This window comes from Anser anser (genome assembly GCF_964211835.1).
Source record: "Anser anser genome assembly, chromosome: 3".
NCBI classification, from domain to species: Eukaryota; Metazoa; Chordata; class Aves; order Anseriformes; family Anatidae; genus Anser; species Anser anser.
In genome coordinates, this window is record NC_139722.1 from 124,238,755 (window position 1) to 124,254,915 (window position 16,161).

The 16,161-nt window shown below is 51.6% G+C and overlaps 1 protein-coding gene and 1 long non-coding RNA gene across 2 annotated transcripts; one reads left to right on the forward strand and one right to left on the reverse strand.

Moving 5' to 3' along the window:
* Window positions 1–583: 583 nt before the first annotated feature.
* On the forward strand, window positions 584–10,751 carry LOC310895936 (uncharacterized protein; the record flags this gene model as incomplete). The annotated part of the gene is made up of 8 exons (XM_083827652.1): window positions 584–615; window positions 1,148–1,271; window positions 1,889–2,039; window positions 4,733–4,839; window positions 4,933–5,077; window positions 8,270–8,343; window positions 8,569–8,668; window positions 10,270–10,751. The coding sequence occupies 8 exons, from the start codon at window positions 584–586 to the stop codon at window positions 10,404–10,406; spliced, it is 870 nt and encodes a 289-aa protein (XP_083683778.1). The 3' UTR covers window positions 10,407–10,751.
* Window positions 10,752–12,796: 2,045 nt separating this feature from the next.
* Window positions 12,797–15,074, reverse strand: LOC310897916. Its single transcript, XR_014582790.1, has 2 exons — window positions 14,558–15,074; window positions 12,797–14,403 (listed from the first exon to the last, which is right to left on the reverse strand). It is a non-coding gene; the product is annotated as an uncharacterized lncRNA (long non-coding RNA).
* Window positions 15,075–16,161: the final 1,087 nt, after the last annotated feature.

The window sequence follows — 16,161 nt, forward strand, 5'->3', positions numbered from 1 at the left end:
AGGGGTGGGTGAATTAGAAAAAGCTATTGTAAATATCTCCGCTATAACTGAAGAACTAGAAAATAAGTTTGATAAGTTTGCAAAAATAGCACCGTAGAATCGAATAGTATTAGATTCATTAATAACCTCATAAGGAGGAGCGTGCACTGTAATTAATGCTAGTTGCTGTATAGATGTAGATCAAACGGGACGGATTTGACTGATATTTGGGGGGAAAAAAGGTATACTGGGGGGGCGTGGGGGGGGGGGGAAGATCCTACATAGAGTAGCTCAATGTGACAGTTCCTGGGCATTTAGAAACATTTGGGAGAAACTAACTTCGTGGTTACCTGAACAGAATTGGCTCAAACAACTATTTGTTGGTATTGTAAAAATAATGGCGTTGTACGCCTCCCATCCCCCGTGACATCCGAAGAAGACTATTGCGCCTTAACGTTGGAGAAACTCAAGAGCGCGGTACGTGAAGAGGTGCAAAAACAACAGTAGGAGTAAGGAAAGGAGAGGAGGGAGCTGTGAGAAACTAAGTTGTGTTTTTGCAGTAGAGAACTAATTTTCTGTATTCCGAGGTAGTTGTGCAGTCATAATGAGGAGAAACGCCACGTGGGTAAGCGGACAGTAGGCGGCCTCACTGTTCCGAAATAAGGCAGAAGCTTGAGGAAAAACAGGTTGAGCAGCGTGGGCACGGTAAAACAAAGATCACAGGTTCCTGAAACATAAGAAAGGGAAAAAAAAAAAAAAAAAAAAGGAAATAAGAAGGGAGAAATTAAATGGTTGAAAAAGAAGTAAGATTGTACATACATGGTACATACAGGGGAGGGGATCAGGTGTCGGGGAACAGGGAATAAAAGTTGATGCTGTGCTTACTGCAATGCGCTCCTGATCGGCAGGACGCCCGCCACTGCAACCGCGAATAAAATAGCCTCAGAGAAGATCGCGTGTCAAGAAAATTATTTGAGATGTTTCTCGCAGATATACTTGACGAGAGAGGACCAAGAACACCCGCGCCTTCTTTAAAAAAAAATAAACAAACAAACAAAAAAAAAGGCAGCACAGGGGCAGCCTCAGGGTCGCCTTCCCACAGGGAAGCGGCGCCGTGATTGGCTGGACCGCGAGGGCGGATGTGGCGTCACGGCTAGCCTTAACTCAGGGCGGAAACGCTCCGTGATTGGCTCGGAGGAACGCAGGGCGGAGGTGCCGTGCAGGGCTTGCCGGCACTATGGGCGGAAGCTGTCGGGCCGGGCCGGGCCGCCGCGGCGCGGTGCCGCAACGAGGTTGGTGGTCGGTGCCGCCCCGGGCCGGGCCGGGCCGGGCGGGGGCGAGGCGGCGGGCGGTTGGGGCGCCACGCGGTCGGCGGCTTCTGCGGAAACGGCCCTTGTGCGGGGCGGGGGCGGCGCCGCGCCGGAGCGGAGCGGAGCGGGCGTGCGGCGGGGTCCGCACTGCGCGGGGCTTCGGAGGGCTGGGGGAGAGGGGGGCGAAGCGGCGCGGGGGGGGGGGGCGGGCGGGCGCAGAGAGGGCGGCGGGGGGGGGGGCGGCTGCGTGCGCTTGGCCGACTCCCCTCTGGGGCGGATGGACTGCTCCGTCCCGCGGCATGCTGGGAGCTGTAGTTCTGTGGCGCGCGGCCGGTCTTTCCCCGAGCCGGGGCCGCGGCCGGGGCCGGGCCGTGCGCGCCGGGAGGCGCAGGTTGCCGCTGGCTGCGAGCGCGGCTGCCGGCGGTGAGGCGAGCGAGAGCCTTCGGGGGCGCTTCCCCGGAGCGTCGGGCCGGGAGGGGTGGGGGCTGCGGCGGCCGGGCGCGGGTCCTCGCTGCGCCCGATCGTCGGGCTGCGCCTCGGAGGTTTTCCTCCCCCCGCGCGCTGACGGCCGGCTCTCTCCTTTCCCTGCGGCTCACCAGGGCAGAAGCAGCTCCCCGCCGCTGGGACCCCCGCGGGGTTTGTCGCCGAGCGAAGGTGGCGCGGCAGCTGAAGGGAGGAAAGCTGCAGCTGGCGTGCTGCAGTCGCAGGTTTCCCAGGAGAAAGAGCAGCCCGTCTGTCCCAGCTGTCCGGGTAAGTCGCAGCGACCTCCGGGTGAAATCCGGGCGTGAAGGGGATTTTGGTGGCTCTCTTAGACGGCTAGCCCTACCAAAGGTCGCATCGGTTACAAAAGGTAGTAGTAACCTTGCAGTTTGTGTGTTCCGTAGCGTCTGTAGCACAATAAACTGGCAGGTGAAGGAATGAGCGGGTACAAATACACGTGACTCTACAGCTGAGATTAAATAACGTGCAGGTTCTTCTGTGTTTTGTCTTTCAAAGCGCGTTGTTTGACTCGGTGGTCCTTAACGATGATCCTCGGTGGTCCCTTCCAACTCAGGATATTCTACGATTCTGTTGTTGCCGAGCGCCTGAGCTTTTTGCTCACATTACTGAAGAAAGGAATGGCTGTGCTTCTTCCCCACCCCCCTCTCTTTTTCTTTTTTTTTCCTCTCCTCTTCTCCCTCGATGACGGGGACTCGAAATGTTTTTCTCAGATGTCCATGTGAAAATTTAAAAAAAAAAAAAAAAAGAAGCTGATGGTGAACACTGACAGAATTGGGTGACACTTTCAAGGTAGAGGGCAAAGAACGTGGAAATTCCTAGTACGTTAGTGTTACTCTGTTAGCAAAACCGACGTACACGCCGCTTGCTGTTCCTAGTTTTTTGGTTTGGCCTGGTTTTCCTTTCAGAAGTCTCCCCGAAGGCCTTTGTGGACAAAACTTTGTCCCGCTTCAGCTTTAAGAATTATCCTAGAAACAATGAACAAGTGCTTGCAGGGCTTTATGGAACGCTAGTTGTGGTCAGTCAAGAACGACTTGGGAGGCAATTCCTTTCGTGGAATTGTAGAGTGATCGAGAGATCAAGGCCAGCGTTGTGAAGAAATAGTGCCAGGTTATAGTCACAGGTGACTGCCTTCTGAAGGGAACAGAGGCTCCCATCTGCAGACCAGACCATCTTTACCGAGAGCTTTTCTACCTGCCTGGGGCTTGGATCAGGGACATTGCTAGCGAGCTTACGAGCTTAGTTCAAACTTCAGATTATTCCCTACTCCTGCTCTTTCACGTGGGTACCAACAAGTTTGCAGCAAGAAGTCTGTGTTCAATCAAAATAAATTTCAGGGCCCTGGGAAGATAGCTAGAGGATTCAGAAGCACGGGTTATCGTCTAGCATATTGGGATATATTAAACACAGCGTAGCCAGCTGGTCAAAAGAGGTGATTCTCCCACTGTATTTAGCGTTGGCGAAGCCTCTCCTTCAATATTGTGTGCGATTCTGGGCTCTACGATATAAAAAGAACGTTAAGATCCCTGAAAGCGTACAGAGGAGGGCAACAAAGCCGGTAAAAGGATTGGAAGGCACGCCCTGTGTGGACGCTACGGTACTTTTGCTAGCTCCTCGGAATTGTATATAGTCATGAGTAACGCTCCTGATTCTAAATACATAGTCTTTCCCTGCATATAAGCCGAACGCTATTCTACAATCGTTTGCTTCTTCCGGCAGTGGATTCTGTCTTTCAGTGATTTATGGGTACTTTACATGTCCTGGATATTGCTTTCCAGATACCTGGAGCTTGCTAGCTTTTCTGTCTCCCAGACGTGTGGCTGATAGTGGTCTAGTCTTGTGAGCTGTGCTGCCGTGAAGTCTGTCACCTGTTGATGTTGAAGGTACTTTTCTGGAAAGAGGAAGGTGGTTGGTACAGTTTCACACCAGGCCATCAACAAAATCACGTACTCTTTTTATCATCTCCAGACGTGTTTCCTTCGGTGGCTTCTGGACTTTGGTCCATATTGTAGGCCCCGAGAAGGAAGGAGGTTGGCTTTTCATAACCACAATTTCTTCCAGCTGTTTCAGATGGATTTCATGGTTGATTCTAGTTGAAATGACTGCCTCAGGAAAAAAAAATAACAAAAATGGTAGTCCAAACAACTTATAAAAAAATAAAAATAAAAAACAAACGAAAACACCGCTCCCATTTCCTCACAGCTTATTCATTTGCTGTGGTATCTTCTTTATGGAAAGAAGTGTCCTTTCCTTCCCAAGCTGTAAAGGAAGAGTTCAGGTACTCTTCACTTGTGCGCTTTAATCTGTGACGTGTTTGTTCGCATAGAACTTCTGGGAAGTTTGGCGGTAGAGTTTAGGGTTTACATGTTAGGTAAACAGAAGTATCGCTCAACTCAGAACATAGTTAAATAAAAGTACAATATTTACTTAAAATGAATAAGTGTGTGTCTATAGTCTTGTGTCCTTTCTTTGCAGAACTCAATAGTTAGCCTTTATACATATTTCTAAGTTGCCCGGTTTATCAGTGTACAACACAGCATTCGGGAATATCATCTGAGATTTTAGGTGAAGAGGACTGTCCTTTGTTCAGTTGTGCACTCTTGTGTGTCAGCCCTGATTCTGAACCGTATAAAAGCTGGAAACTTCTTTCCGGTTTTCTCTCTAACCTCACTGAAGTGTGGGTACTTCCCAGCGTACGTGATGCTATTCAGCATGTGGATATTCTGTTTCCTCACACTAGCTACAATTCCGGTGAAGTTACGCATCTTGAGCCTGCATGTTAGTGTTTCATCCTTTCAGTTCCACAAAAGGAGGGTTCAGTGGAAGTTTTGAATCCTGTAGAGTGGAATACAGGTTTTTAGCCTCAAAGGCTTTAGTTCTTTTTCCCTGGTGAGCTTTGGAACAGAAGATATGTAACATTAACAGTTTTTTATTATTCATTTCAGGACTCTTTGACAGCCCTCCTGGATCCGATGATGCAAAGCTCACTGACATATCCTACCCAGGAGACCAACAATCGGTGACGTTTGGAACCAAATCCCAGGTGGGAAACGTAAGTGATCAAAGTGGAGCAAGAATTCGTGTTGAGCATGGGGATTCAAATAACAAGTGCATTTTCGGGAACTGGCTCTATCCTTCATCGCAGGTGAAAGCAGCTCTGTGGGCCCTCCAAGGAGGCACCTCTGCAGTGATTGCAAGTGGAACCCACCCAAAGATCTCGGGTCATGTCATCACAGGTGTTGTGGAAGGGAAGAAAGTTGGAACTTTTTTTTCAGAGGTAAAACCTGCAGGTGAGTACGGAAGTAACATGTACATTGGGAGCTGTAGAGATTTCCTGGAAGTTTAGGGTCAAAATTTGGCTAGGCCTGCCTGTTCAACAAATGGGAAACTACGCTCTGCTTGACAAACGGCTTTTGAAAGGTAACTTTTAATGTTGGAATAGAACATCTTGAATCCTCTGCTCGGGTTCCTTCCAGCTGATGACTTGCTGCATCAGACTTGCATTCAAAGAACTAGGTAGAATTTGTATTGCTTTTAGTCTTAGAGGTTATCATCTATTATTGAAGATTCCAGGGTGAAAGCGTGCATATAGAATGTACGGCTGAACTAAGATAGTGTGTAGTTTGGGTTTTTGTCGTAAGTTCTTTTAATGACTCGGTCTTTTGTTACCGTATGCAGGAATGTTTTCCTGCCTCTGTGTTGCTGTGACAATGTAACAAGGGCCGCAGAAAGTCAGACCAAAGATCGGTGGTCTTAGCAGAATGGAACGAGTATAGAGCGATACTTGTGACTTGCACTTTAAGACAAGCCAATGCCTTTGAGTATAAAAACGCTTAATGTGTTTCTTGTAAAAATCGGCCATATCCTTTGAACCCATGTAAACACTTAGCACCCGTGGGTCACAGCAGTCACGAGCCTTAACTAGGTATTGTGCGTAAACTCTGGAGCTAGCACTATGTGGAGAACTGCTTCCTTTATTTTGTGTGTGTTTGTGGGCAGGAGGAGCGTTGAAGTTTGCTTCCTGCTAGCTTTTGATGCCCCCGCCTTCTGTATGGAAAGAGAACACGGGTGATCGATCTCTGTTCAACTTCTATGATATGAGACATCGTCTTTTCCCTCATCGTCTCTTTGTCACATGAAAAAGGTTTTTTCTTAGTCCTTTTCTACAGAAACTGTTCCAAAAGTTTGGCGATCCCTGTTTCTCTTGGCTGAAACTGTTTTTATTCTACTGTGACCTTTTTAAGATAGGCAAAAATAAAATTCTGTGTAGCATCCAAGATGCAAATGAACCTTCAGTTTATGAGATAGCAAGGCTAACTTTGAGTTTTGATTAGACTGGTGATGTTTCTTGTTGCCTTTCCTAGGCCTTTTCCAAAAGCTTAAACGTGTAAGTTGCTCTTCGACGCTGATGAGCACTGGGGTGATGTTTTCATAGGATTATGTGCAGTACCGAGGCCTGATTTCCCCTTTTGCCTCTGCATTTCTTCACGTTTATCTGCTTTGAATTGTGCTCGCTATTTGGTTGCATAGCGGCTGCAAAGGAATCACAGGCTGGTTGAGGTCGGAAGGACCTCCAGAGGTCACCCGGTCCAACACCCCTGCTCAAGCAGAGCCACCCAGATCTGGTTTTCCAGGACCACGTCCAGACAGGTTTTGAAACCTCACAAAGACTGTGACTCCACGACCTCCCTGGGCAGCCTACGCTAGTGCTCAGTCACCCTCACAGCGAAAAAGTATTTACTGATGTTCAGGAAACCACAGGAGGGGAACATCCTATGTTTCGGCCTGTGTCTGTTGCCTCCTTTTTTGTTCCTTGGGTACCAGTTAGAAAAGTCTGGCTTTGTCTTCCTTCCACCCTCCCTTCGTGTATTTACAGACATCGATGAGATCCCCTCCAAGCCTCCTCTTCTCCAGGCCGAACGGTCCCAGCTCTCCCAGCCTGTCCTCATAGGAAAGGTGCTTCAGTCCCTTACCGTCCTCGTGGCCCTCCGTTGGACTCTTCGCAGTGTGTCCAGGTCTCTCCTGTACTGGGAGGCCCAGGCCCAGCACGCCAGGTGCGGCCTCACCGTTCCTGAGCAGAGGCGGAGGATCGCCTTTCTTGACCTGCTGGCAATACTTTGCCTAATGCCACCCAGGATACCCTCAGCTGCTTTTGCAGCAAAGGCACATTGCTGTTTCGTGTTCAAGTTGGCGTCCACCAGGAAACTTAGCTCCTTTTCCGAGAAGTTCCTTTCTGGGAAAAAGTGCGATATCAGCGCTTTTCACTTTGTCCTACTGCAATAAATTTGTATCAGCTATAAAGCTTTTCATCTTGTAACCCCACGTCTCAGACAATTACAAGTATGGTGAACAGCAAAAGTAAAGGTGAAATCTTACTGCGACCCTTCCTCTACCATGGAACGTGGTTACTCCCATTCTTTCTTTTGTCTTCTGTCTTCCAAAACACACTTGAAATAGTCAGGTAACTTTTTAAAATGAACTCTTATCTCCTCGCGTGTGTCACTTTTTTTCAAAGAACACGAAAATACGCTCTACTTTATAAAGTATGACCTCGCTTTAAAAAGCTGTTTTAACGCTCCTTAATTAAGCCTTCTTAATCAAGTGTCCGCTAGTTCTTTTCTTACCTCCTGTTATTTTCCTTAACGTGGGAATTCCTGCTCTGGCAATTTCTGTAGGACGCTTCTGAAATAGAAGTCCGGGCCTATTAGTCACATTTCAAGTCATCTGTCCTACAGACAATTTCAAGAGAGTTAAAAATGAAAACGTAGCTTATCCGTGAGCTACTTGAGAACTCCTTAGTGAAATGCTGCGTGAGCCTTTTGACTTGTTACTTCTGCTTCTGTTTCAAAACTTGTTCTGTATCGTTTCAGTTTGAGACAGGTTCTTTGATATCCACGCCAAGAAGAAAACCTTTCTTCTGTAGGAACCCTTCAGTGTGCACAGGGAGAGGCGTGGAGAGAGCAGCTATTCTGCAAGCTGTTACTCAGGCCGCTTTTGGCTTCCAGCGCTGTTTGTACATTCCCGTGTTGTTTTGCAATCTTTTCTCTTTTCGTTAGTTGTCTAATTAAACTTTTTCAAAGGATGCCTCCCTGTTTTCAGTTTTCTCCTAAATCTCTCCTGAGATTTAGCCGTCCTTGTATTCTTTTGCTCTTTGTCAAGTCTCTTTGATACAAGCTGTGTGCAGCTTTGATACGAGCTTGTTTGTCCCCTGTGACCTGGATGATCTTGCTGAATCTCCGTGATGCCTTGAAAAGGGCTGTGCTCGGGGACCGTGGCAGCATTTTGGTATCTGATACAGATTTTCCTGTTCTGGCATACAGTGAATTTCTTTGATATGTCTATTAGGACCGTACCTGTTTTCCTGCTTTGAGTAAAGAGTTGGAAGATGAAAGGTTAGCGTTCGTTTCCTCCCACATGGGCTGTAACCTTTGTCTGCGTGTCTTGTGGTTGTGTTTTGTTTGTTTGTTTGTTTGTTTTGGCAGGCCCTCCAGCAGAGCAGCAGGGTGAAAGGGCTCGAGCTGGTGGCAGGACCCTGGCAGCTCTGCAGCCTGAGCAGGTGAGAGAACAGTATGTGCTCACTCTTTAAGGTTGGGAACACGTGGCAAGCCTTAAAATACAGGTTTATAACACAAATGGGTCCTGGAAAAAATCAGCTGGCTCCAAGCATCCAGGGAGTCAAGACGGCGGGAAGATGTGTCAGTAGAAATGAGCTGAAGTGAGCCAGATGTCAAACACCACGGACTTCATATAAGGATGCAGTTCAGAAACTTTTCTCTTTCAGAGAGCGGAGATTGATTATCGTCTTGCTGACTTGTTACCTGATCAGAGAGAAGAAATTCTCTTGGCAAACGAGAAGGACTTAGAAGAAGCTGAAAATAAAGGTAATATTATGGGTCCTTTCATGGTACTCCTGTTGTCGTGAGCTTTTCTGGGCCTCAAAGGAAATGAGCAGAACTAGAATATTCCGTCACCTGCAATTGGATATTACGGCTGTCACAGGTTAGTGAGCCCAGGACTTTGAGAGCTTGTCGGTGGAAACAGCTGCAGCTTCCATAATTACATGAGAGATGTCTTCATCAGAGAAGACAGAGAGGCCTTTGAAAACAGCAACCCACGGCATTGTTTAAAAAAAAAAAAAAAATCTAAATAAATAAATAAATAGCGTTTCCTTTTGCCAAAGGAGGCTCGCTTTAGGAATTGAATATAGCAAGTATCTGCCCTGTTATCGTCATGTATGAAATAGCATGAGTATCTCCCGGGCTGGTTAACGTGATGTTTGGCCCCTGTGGGGAAGGTTGTTACTGAAAAATGATGCTTTCCGGAACGAACCATATTACCTTCTGACCGAGGAAAGTACAGTTCAGGCAGCATAGACTAAATCCGTTCTTTTGCGTTCGAGGGGTGCATCGAGAAGCTGGTCTTGGGTTAGAAAATGTGTGAAACTGGCACGTCGCAAACTGTAATGCAGAGAGATCTTTGATAACAAAAGTGTATTTCTGTTGGTGAGTTACTGGAAGGCTGCAAGAAGTCTTGCCTCAAAAGACTCTTCTGAAATGAATTCTGTTGCCATCCCAGTTTTTTTTTTTCCTACGGGCACATTCTTGGGACTTGCTTCTGCAATGTCGAGAGTTATTCAGGGTTGGTTTTTGATACCCAGCGTAGAGAAGGAGTTAGCTTACGTTCAGGTGCTGCGGTTTCTGCACGTGTCTTATAACGTAGGTTCCCTGCTTAACTTGCAATTTATGAGGTTCCTACCAATGAGCACTTTCCTGTCCATGCCGAACGCAGCTGAGTTGCAGGCTACCATTAAACATCAAATGTTTGATATAGATTGCTAATAGCAAATCGCAACTGTTAAGAATATATGCTAAAAAAAATTAGCACAGGAAGTAGAAGCTCTAGGCTGTGAGTGGTCTGTCCCATACTGATACTGCATGTTTGCACCGAGGCAGAATGATTGCTTTCACTCGCTTGTGGAGCGATGAGTCTAGGCTCTCACTGCTAGTATTTTTAGCAAGACTGATTGAGCATTTCTCTAACATATGAGCAAGTGTTTGAGGAGCAAGTGATGGGTATGGGCACTTAGAAAGAGACTGCCAAAGGGCAGCTTCCTATTTTATAACTGAATTTTGTGAGCGTTGGTCCTCGTTTCATACTGAAGGGGAGTAGGCTCTAGTGAAGGGAGTATGTTCACGTGAAAGGAAAAGGCACTAGTCTCCCTCGTCTGCCATTATTACTTCCTTGCTGCTAGCTCTGTTCTTCATAGAAAGCCAGTATGTTTCCTCGTCACATTCTAGTCTGCCTGCCTAGACTTCAGCCTTTGCCTCCTGGGTCTCTTGCCTTGCATAGACAATCTCTCCCCTTCTCCTCTTCTTCTTCATCTCATTTGTAAACCTTTTATCAGGCTGATTCTTACTGGCTTCCCACCCCCACCCTCCGACCTTTTTCTTTTTTTTCCTTTTATTCTATTTTTTTTTTACAGACTTAGGATGGCTTGTCTTGTTAGTTACTTTTTTTCCTGCCAGCCCCCAGCCTCAAGTTCTCCGATGCGACTTCAGAGGATCATCTTTGATACCTCCGCATCTGAATAATACGGTTTCTGTCCCATGCTGTAGCTGACGGCAGGACGGACTCTGAGTGCAGAGGAGAGGTTGCTTCCTCCCTGGTTTCCTATTGCGTCCCATACTGGTTTGGGTAAGCAATTTCAGAGGAAATTTGACTTCTCCGTGGAGCAGCGTGTGCCTGACAGCTAGCTGGAGACAGCACACACGGCATTGAGTCAGCGCTCCGAGTGCGGTCCTGAGTTGCAGTAAAGGTAAAACAATTGCAGACTGACAGTTTAGCTTCTAAGGAGCATCTACAGATAGCACGTTTGCCTCTGATGCTTAAAAGGCGAGGGTCCGAGATCACATTTCACGGACTGCTTCCTAGAGATTTCAAGAAATGCAATCGTTCTGAAGCACAGCCGCGCTCCGTTATTGTTTAAAGGGAACAAACTGCCTTGAGACCCGTTACCTGGGAGGGAACCGGGGGCGGAAGTGACGTCAGGGCGTGCCCTCACCGAGGGCCAAAACGGCTCCGTGATTGGCTGGACCGTGAGGGCGGATGCGGTGTCCGAGCGAGCCGTCAGTGAGGGCGGGAGCATTCCGTGATTGGCTGGGAACCCAGGGCGGAAGCGGCGTCACGGCTAGCCTTCACTCAGGGCGGAAACGCTCCGTGATTGGCTCGGAGGAACCCAGGGCGGAGGTGCCGTGCAGGGCTTGCCGGCGCTATGGGCGGCAGCGGCCGGGTCGGGCCGCCGAGGCGCGGTGCCGGTGCCGCCCCGGGCACGGAGTAGCGCGCACCCCGAGCACACGGCGCTTGCCAGCTTTACGGGAGCAGGTTATGTAGCGGGGCTACATAACACAGAACAGCTTCAGCTGTCGGGGGAGGGGAAGGCGACGGGGTCTGGCCGCGATGCCGGGGCAGCGGGAGCCTCTCCGGCTGCCGAGCTTCAACCTGCCGCACAGCTCAGCTCAGCGCCGCGCAGCCGTTTCCTCGCCGCCTGAGTCCCCCCCCTCCGGGAAAGGCGGGAGAATCGGGGGTGGGGTGGGTAAAGCGTGCGGGTTGAGATAAAGACAGTTTAATAGGACAGCAAATTAAGAGAAAGTAACGACAACAGCGTGTACGCACACGCAAAGCTACCGCCGCGCGCGTGTCCGGTTGCCCGGCCGGTTCCTGAGCAGCGGCCGTCCTTCCCAGTTCCGGACGCCCCTTCGCGGCCAGCTCGGGTCGCCGTCCCGGTCGCGTCTCCTCCCGGCTCCCGGAGCAGACAAAGCGTCTCCCCTCCGGCCCGAGCGCGCTCAGCGCTCGCAGCCCCTCCTCGTGCGGCGGCTCCGCTCCCCCTTCTGCCGCGCCCGGCCGGCCGCCCGGGCCTTCCTTGCCGACGAGAGCGGCCCGGCCCGGCCGGCCGCGCGCAGGTCCCGCGGCGCTGCTCGGTGCCGCCGGGGCGGGCGGCCCGGGGCCCCGGCCAATGAGGCGGCGGGCGGCGGCGCGGCTCCGGGGAGAGGGGCGGGGCATGCAAATCACGCCGGAGGGGAGGGGAGGGGAGGGAGGGCGGGCGGGCGAAGGGGCGGGGCGAACGCCCAGAGGAGGCCGAGCTGCGCCAATCAGCGCGGAGCGGAGGTCGGGCGCAGGGGCTCGGTGGGCGGGGCACGCGGGCGGCGAGCCGCGGGGAGGGAGAGGCGGTGCCGGGGGCGGGGCATGCAAATTCCGCGCGGGGCCGAGCGAATCGGGCGCGCGGGGGCCCGAAGGGGCCGCTGGGAGGCCCCGGCGACGCGGCGGCGGGGCGCTCGGGGGTCGCGGCTGCGAGCGGAGCGCCCGAGAGTGGGCGAGGGCGGCGGGTTGAGCCCCGGGAGGGCGGGGGCGGGCGGTGGAGCAGCGGCCGTGAGGTGGGGGCGGTGGGCGCGGGAGGGGGTGCGTGTGTGCGAGGGTGAGTGAGCGCCGCTGCGCTTCAAGGGCCGGCAGTAGTGGCGCGGAGGGTGGCGCAGTAAGCGGGGCGTTGCAGGGGCTTCCGGCGCCTGCCGGTGAATCGGCAGAGTAATTAGGACCGGGCCCTTCCGTCACGGGATGTTCGCAGTTTTGGTTGGCTAGACGGAAAGGGACCCTGGCGTCCGTATCTGCATCCTTGATCGTAGTAGCAGGAGTTTTGACGGCCCTTGGTTGTTGCATTATCCCCTGTGTAAAAGGACTGGTACAGCGGCTCACTGAAACTGCGCTGTTGAAACAAATGACCGTGGAGCCACCACCTTACTCACGTAAGGCGATGATATTAGAGGGGATGGAAAGCAAAGAAGGTGAAGAAGAGGAAGAGATCTACCAATGATATTAGAGGGGATGGAAAGCAAAGAAGGTGAAGAAGAGGAAGAGATCTACCAAATTACACCGCAGAGAAAAGTTTTGCAAAAATCAACAGTTTATAAAGAAGAAAAGGGGGGAATTGTGGGAATAAAAATGTTGTTTTTGCAGAGTTACGTTGTTTAGAGGGAAGGAATGCGGTGTTGAGATAGGCTCGCAGTGATAAGAAAGCTTAACGGACAACCTTGTAAAATGCAGACAACCGGACCCCTCAGAGCAGCTAGGTGAAAATCACGGCGTCAAGTCAGATCAGTGAAGAAACATTACCGCTTCAAACAGTAAAAAAGTCAAAAGAAATTTGAAATTGAACAGGCCGGCAACTGAAGGCCACGTAGTGTCTGTGAAGCGTCGGATAGGTTGTGAACCCGGAATACCCAGTCAGTGGGGAAACAGGGGAGGGTCCCGGTCGTCGAGAAAGAAAGTACACAAACCGTACTGTGTGACTAGTAGGCGCGCTCCTGCTTGTGGGACGCGTGCCATTGCGATCGCGAATAAATTACTACTTCACTGAGATCCTCGCCTGAGCCTAAGCTACTGGCTACGGAGTGTTTCTCACGCTCCCTGCGCGTAATCCTGGCTACAATATACCGCGTTATCGAAGGTGCCTTTTAAACAACAGTGATAGAAACTCAGGGGGCGATAGTACTGACCCTGGGTGTGGAATTATCCACGCAGGGAATAATCCACGCTGCACCAAATATGGTAGCCACAGGAACGCTAATATACATAGCGCGTGCCAGATGCGACGTGAGAATCCTGCAACTGGATGGCCTGTCCCAAATGGCGAGAGGTGGTACTGGCTACGTGGCAATAAAGCCAGGAAGGTGTTGCCCCTGGGATGGAAGGGAGCTTGCACCCTGGAGGCAGTAATTCCAAACGTGACTATTATTGAAGACCCACAAAGCCAAAGCCCCCTTGAGACCACACGCAGGATTAAGCGGACTCCAGACAATTCTCTAGTAAAATTCTCTAGTATTTCACAGCTTTGCAAGGTGGTTTTTACCTCGGTGAGGGGTGGGTGAATTAGAAAAAGCTATTGCAAATATCTCCGCTATAACTGAAGAACTAGAAAATAAGTTTGATAAGTTTGCAAAAATAGCACCGTAGAATCGAATAGTATTAGATTCATTAATAACCTCATAAGGAGGAGCGTGCACTGTAATTAATGCTAGTTGCTGTATAGATGTAGATCAAACGGGACGGATTTGACTGATATTTGGGGGGAAAAAAAGGTATACTGGGGGGGCGTGGGGGGGGGGGGGGAAAGATCCTACATAGAGTAGCTCAATGTGACAGTTCCTGGGCATTTAGAAACATGTGGGAGAAACTAACTTCGTGGTTACCTGAACAGAATTGGCTCAAACAACTATTTGTTGGTATTGTAAAAATAATGGCGTTGTACGCCTCCCATCCCCCGTGACATCCGAAGAAGACTATTGCGCCTTAACGTTGGAGAAACTCAAGAGCGCGGTACGTGAAGAGGTGCAAAAACAACAGTAGGAGTAAGGAAAGGAGAGGAGGGAGCTGTGAGAAACTAAGTTGTGTTTTTGCAGTAGAGAACTAATTTTCTGTATTCCGAGGTAGTTGTGCAGTCATAATGAGGAGAAACGCCACGTGGGTAAGCGGACAGTAGGCGGCCTCACTGTTCCGAAATAAGGCAGAAGCTTGAGGAAAAACAGGTTGAGCAGCGTGGGCACGGTAAAACAAAGATCACAGGTTCCTGAAACATAAGAAAGGGGAAAAAAAAAAAAAAAGGAAATAAGAAGGGAGAAATTAAAGGGTTGAAAAAGAAGTAAAATTGTACATACATGGTACATACAGGGGAGGGGATCAGGTGTCGGGGAACAGGGAATAAAAGTTGATGCTGTGCTTACTGCAATGCGCTCCTGATCGGCAGGACGCCCGCCACTGCAACCGCGAATAAAATAGCCTCAGAGAAGATCGCGTGTCAAGAAAATTATTTGAGATGTTTCTCGCAGACAGACTTGACGAGAGAGGACCAAGAACACCCGCGCCTTCTTTAAAAAAAAAATAAACAAACAAACAAAAAAAAAGGCAGCACAGGGGCAGCCTCAGGGTCGCCTTCCCACAGGGAAGCGGCGCCGTGATTGGCTGGACCGCGAGGGCGGATGTGGCGTCACGGCTAGCCTTAACTCAGGGCGGACACGCTCCGTGATTGGCTCGGAGGAACGCAGGGCGGAGGTGCCGTGCAGGGCTTGCCGGCACTATGGGCGGAAGCTGTCGGGCCGGGCCGGGCCGCCGCGGCGCGGTGCCGCAACGAGGTTGGTGGTCGGTGCCGCCCCGGGCCGGGCCGGGCCGGGAGGGGGCGAGGCGGCGGGCGGTTGGGGCGCCACGCGGTCGGCGGCTTCTGCGGAAACGGCCCTTGTGCGGGGCGGGGGCGGCGCCGCGCCGGAGCGGAGCGGAGCGGGCGTGCGGCGGGGTCCGCACTGCGCGGGGCTTCGGAGGGCTGGGGGAGAGGGGGGCGAAGCGGCGCGGGGGGGGGGGGCGGGCGGGCGCAGAGAGGGCGGCGGGGGGGGGGGCGGCTGCGTGCGCTTGGCCGACTCCCCTCTGGGGCGGATGGACTGCTCCGTCCCGCGGCATGCTGGGAGCTGTAGTTCTGTGGCGCGCGGCCGGTCTTTCCCCGAGCCGGGGCCGCGGCCGGGGCCGGGCCGTGCGCGCCGGGAGGCGCAGGTTGCCGCTGGCTGCGAGCGCGGCTGCCGGCGGTGAGGCGAGCGAGAGCCTTCGGGGGCGCTTCCCCGGAGCGTCGGGCCGGGAGGGGTGGGGGCTGCGGCGGCCGGGCGCGGGTCCTCGCTGCGCCCGATCGTCGGGCTGCGCCTCGGAGGTTTTCCTGCCCCCGCGCGCTGACGGCCGGCTCTCTCCTTTCCCTGCGGCTCACCAGGGCAGAAGCAGCTCCCCGCCGCTGGGACCCCCGCGGGGTTTGTCGCCGAGCGAAGGTGGCGCGGCAGCTGAAGGGAGGAAAGCTGCAGCTGGCGTGCTGCAGTCGCAGGTTTCCCAGGAGAAAGAGCAGCCCGTCTGTCCCAGCTGTCCGGGTAAGTCGCAGCGACCTCCGGGTGAAATCCGGGCGTGAAGGGGATTTTGGTGGCTCTCTTAGACGGCTAGCCCTACCAAAGGTCGCATCGGTTACAAAAGGTAGTAGTAACCTTGCAGTTTGTGTGTTCTGTAACGTCTGTAGCACAATAAACTGGCAGGTGAAGAAATGAGCGGGTACAAATACACGTGACTCTACAGCTGAGCTTTTCTACCTGCCTGGGGCTTGGATCAGGGACATTGCTAGCGAGCTTACGAGCTTAGTTCAAACTTCAGATTATTCCCTACTCCTGCTCTTTCACGTGGGTACCAACAAAGTTGCAGCAAGAAGTCTGTGTTCAATCAAAATAAATTTCAGGGCCCTGGGAAGATAGCTAAAGGATTCAGAAGCACGGGTTATCGTCTAGCATTTTGGGATATATTAAACACA